Source organism: Gadus chalcogrammus, chromosome 12 (genome assembly GCF_026213295.1).
Source record: "Gadus chalcogrammus isolate NIFS_2021 chromosome 12, NIFS_Gcha_1.0, whole genome shotgun sequence".
In the NCBI taxonomy this organism is placed as follows: Eukaryota; Metazoa; Chordata; class Actinopteri; order Gadiformes; family Gadidae; genus Gadus; species Gadus chalcogrammus.
The window spans coordinates 28,761,273-28,765,907 of NC_079423.1; the positions used below are offsets into that span (position 1 = coordinate 28,761,273).

General features: G+C 48.7%; 1 protein-coding gene across 1 annotated transcript in view; it reads right to left on the reverse strand.

Annotated features, from left to right (window-relative positions):
- Positions 1-3,070: 3,070 nt before the first annotated feature.
- Positions 3,071-4,635, reverse strand: part of acbd6 (acyl-CoA binding domain containing 6) — a 45,281-nt gene continuing 43,716 nt past the window's right edge. Inside the window, exon 11 of the mRNA XM_056604422.1 lies at positions 3,071-3,198. Within this exon, the coding sequence (XP_056460397.1) occupies positions 3,157-3,198 (42 nt within the window). The 3' untranslated portion in view covers positions 3,071-3,156. The remainder of the gene's footprint in view (positions 3,199-4,635) is intronic.

The window sequence follows — 4,635 nt, forward strand, 5'->3', positions numbered from 1 at the left end:
ATCATATCTTCGCCATATAATATAACCACCTGGCAGAGAGAGAGAGAGAGAGAGAGAGAGAGAGAGAGAGAGAGAGAGAGAGAGAGAGAGAGGAGGGGGGGAGAGAGTGAGAGGGAAAGATTGAGAGGGAGAGAGAGAGAAAGAGAAAGGGAGGGAGAGAGAGAGAGTGAGAGGCAGATAAAAAGAGAGAGATAGAGAGAGGGAAAGCAAGCGCGAGGGACAGAGAAAGAGAGAGAGGAGAGAGAGGCAGAGCGAGCGAGAGAGGAGAGAGAGGCCAAGCGAGCGAGAGAGAGAGGTAGGAAGGAGGGACCACTAATGTAAGGGGAAGGGAGAGGGAACTTGTAAACATTTGTCAGGTGTGTGTTTTGAGGTGTGTATGCACGAGGGCATTGTGTTTTCCATGTGTTTGTGTGAGTGTGTGTGGGGGGTAGTTATTGTGGTTTGTACTGTGTGTCTTTGGGGATGGATGGGGATTTACGGGGTGTGGGGGGAGGGGGGGTGCAGTGTCAAAAGTGAACCGCTCTGAGGGAAATGGACGCTCCTCCGTAATGGAAACATAATGGGCTTAGTGTCAGAATCCCGCAGACGAGCATTGGGGGGGCGGGGGGGGGGGGCGGTGCGGGCCGTCACCCTCTCTTACCTCAAGCCGCGGTAACGGGCTTTAGGAAGCACTAAGCAGACGGCGCGGGGCCCAAAACAGGCTTTAGGGGCCCCGCAGCGGGCCGCCTAATGGCTGCCGTGCGGACGGGAATGCAAAGCGACGGCGAGGTCGGCGGAGGTCTCGCTGCGGGACCGGAGAGGCTGCGTCACGTGACCGCGTTCACGTCCAGCGACGCATTCAGGAGGTTCGGTCGCTTTCTTTTTCCTTTTTTTTTTAAAACTCCCTGGCTCCACGGGTACTTAAAAAATGCATAACATTAAATCAACGTTGGGTTTTTATAGGTTTTAGGGGTTGCTCGCTATTTGATTTGGGATGGGCAGGAGGGGACGGGATGAGATGTAGATTCAGAGAGAGAGAGAGAGAGAGAGAGAGAGAGAGAGAGAGAGAGAGAGAGAGAGAGAGAGAGGGAGAGGGAGAGAGACAGACGGACAGACGAGAGAAGCGGGAGAGGGAGAGGGGGAGAGAGAGAGAGAGAGGGAGAGGGAGAGGGAGAGGGAGAGACAGACAGACAGACGAGAGAGAGATGGAGAGGCCGAGAGCTCATGTTTCTTTCTTCAGGTAGAGCCCCAGCACCTTTCCATTGGTATTCTCTTCAGGCTTTGCCCACAAAGGGATGATGAGATTAATATGGGAAGTCGCTGCGATGGGCCTACGTTTGACTGGCAATGCCAAGCATAGTCCATTTAAATAGATTTGAGAATGACTTAGAAAATAGAAAGAAAAAATTGAAACCCTCTTTGTTGAGGGACGTTTAGGGAAAGCGTACGGTAAAAGCCCCCCTCTTCTGTGCTAAGGGGAAGAGGAAAGAGAGAGAGAGAGAGAGTGGGGGAGAGTGAGAGGGAGAAAGAGTGATGGACAGAGAGAAAGAAAAAGAGAGAGAATGAGATATAGTACTTTTGGAAAAAAAGACAACTATGGAAGCAAAAGTCTGTCTAGTCCTTGCGTTTCTATATCCAGGAAACTGAAGCAGCTGGAGAAAGAGAAAGAGAATGTGCTGAATAGGACGGCTGAACGTCAAGTCAGGCTGATTTGGCCCCGGCCCATGCCTTGGTCATTTGGAGAACCTCCAAATGTTTCTCCGCTGCGACATAACAGATGTAGGTTGGAAGGCCACTGTTACTGTCTACACCAGGGAATTTACTACCTGTGGGTAAATATGAACTAATGAGCAGGATGTGAACGGCTGGCCGATAACAGGAAATCAACAGCCCCCCCATGCGAGCGATCACTGGAGCTTTTTAAGTCCCCCAACAATTTGTGTCTCACTAGAACTTTAATAATTACTTGCTGAAGAATGTTTTATCTTGCCAAACATTGGCATTTAAATATGTGATTGATAAATTCATTATTTCTGACAAAATATGTACAATACCAAGCAAGTATATTCTAAAGTTTTAGTTTTTCGCCCTTCAAGTTAAAATAATATCACATCATATATTCTGCTACATATATCACACTACTGCTTTGAGCATACCACTAGATTAAAATAAGCTTAATGATTGACTTTTAATTAAAAATGTTAACAGAAATAAATACTTTGGCTACCGAAATAAATTCACAAGAGCCTGATACCGATTTACTAAAGAAATTATTTATTATTTATAAATAACATTGTTAATTTTTTTCCTTTTTTATGCATGACCTTCGAGTTGTGAGCCACAATTTATAAAATGATGCCCCTGAACATGCATACGCTGAGTGATGCAGAGCCAAAGTCACAGCCTGCCGGATTGGGAACGACAAAATGCAACTACATTACATCAGTGCTTTCAAACAACTAGGCAGGCATTAGGAAAATAAGTGTTGTGTTGAAGATTTTAATAGCGATATAGGACAAATGGTCATTGCATTCCTTGGAATGTACCAGAATTGAGCAAATTCACAATGGAAACAATGCTGGAAGTATGATAACTCAGAATATGATAAATAATGCAGTGCATTTGATCACAATTCAACGTCAGATTTGGGAACCAAAGTGGGCTGAGTGGTTGTAGCGAGAGGGAGTATTTGGTTGTCGGACCCAGGGCCAACGAAGGTCAACGGAGGAGCAATATATATATAAAAGCACCAGGGCAGCACTTGCTCCTGATGGTCCTGTCCGTCACCCAGGAGCCAAAGATCACTTCACTCTTAATTCACAGATTTTGCAGAAAAAAAAAAATATAATATCACCGTTATAAAATCAAAATCACGTATTGTCGCCCCCCCCCCCTGGTAGCTTCCGCGGTGACTCGGGACATGAGCAGGGTTAGGATGAGGAACTGTTGGTTTCAGGTTGAACCGGAGAGTGTAGGCTTCAGGCTTGGGGGTGGGGAGGGGGTCTGGGGAAGGGGGGAGGGGGGGATATGTTGGAGTACGCGGATGATGGGAGGAGGGGAGCCCTCAGTCCTTAGGAACGGCGTACTGGCGTATGAGGGAGGAGACGGCGGCGGACTCCGTGGCGTCCTCGGGCAGCGAGCCCTCCAGGTCCCTGATGGACGGGTCGGCGCCCGCCTTCAGCAGCAGCTCCGCGATCTCCTGGAACTCGCAGGCCGACGCTGGAGCCGGAGGGAGAGGGAGAGGTACACACTTTATTAATCACCCACAGGGGACGTGCCTTTGTTACAGCAGCACGGCAGCAGTAGTGGAAAACACAGGATATAACACAACACAATAAAATACCAAGGAGTACTAAGTAAATACAAAAAATAGATGCTAAAGTTAATGCTCCAGTACGGACAAACAGAAGAAACAGGACAAACAGTGTGCATTATAAAGTGGACCAAAGCCAGTACTAATTTACAGTACACTCAGTCTATTAAAGTGTGTCAATGCAATGTAAAAAACAAACAAAGAGAGAAGTGGGGGGATGGAAGGAAGACCAAATACGTAACAGTTGACAGGGATCAACAGAAACCCTGAACTATTCATCGGAAGCGCTCGGATGATACAAGAACACATATTACACTAATTTAATTATTCCCGATCCGATATTGACGCAAACACTGATCTCTTAGCGACACAGATTCACTTGATCTCAAAACAAAGCTCTTGCTGAGCTTAGGGTGTAAATGTGTAGGAACTACAAGTGACAGCAGCAGTATTATTGCACCGCGATTCCGGGTGAGATGATCCAATGGGTTGAATCGATCACAACGTCGATAAGTCTCGATAATCGATCAGGTGGTGGTGGTCCACGTCACATCGAATGGCCCACAATAGTGTGCCCTCCACCTCATCATCAAACAGCGTAATGGCCGAAACACACGTGCCCTGCTAACCAATACCACGAAATAAAAGCACGTTTGTGGTTGTGCCTCAACACAATGGGTGTCCATGTCCAGTCCAGCAGCAGCTAATGAAAAGCCCATCAGCAGAACCACCAATGACATTGGGCTGGACCTGTGGCCGGCTCCAACGCTTCATTTCTGCCCCATGGGCAATTTGTACCCCACTAAGAGGGGCCCTTCTCCCACGACAAGGAGGAAAGGTGGGGGTTGGGGGTGGGGTTGCAATTTCTTAACCCAGTTAGCAGGTCCTCACGTCGCTGATGCTGATGCTCTCTCTCCCTCCCTCCCTCTCTCCCTCTCTCTCCCTCTCTCCCTCTCTCTCTCTCATCATCGCTGATGTCAGCAGCCCCACTGATTGACAGCAACGCCTTTTAACCTCCAGCCCACTGGTGACTTGACTGGCAGCGTGTGTGTGTGTGTGTGTGTGTGTGTGTGTGTGTGTGTGTGTGTGTGTGTGTGTGTGTGTGTGTGTGTGTGTGTGTGTGTGTGTGTGTGTGTGTGTGTGTGTGTGTGTGTGTGTGTGTGTGTGTGTGTGTGTGTGTCCACGTGCGATATTGTGATTAATCTGCACACGGAAGTACATGCTGCATGTGTGCGTGCGTCCTGGCAGGGATTTTGCCACCACCACCACCCCCCACCCCCACCACCACCCCCACCCCCACCACCCCCACCACCACCACCACCCCCACCACCCCCACCACCCCC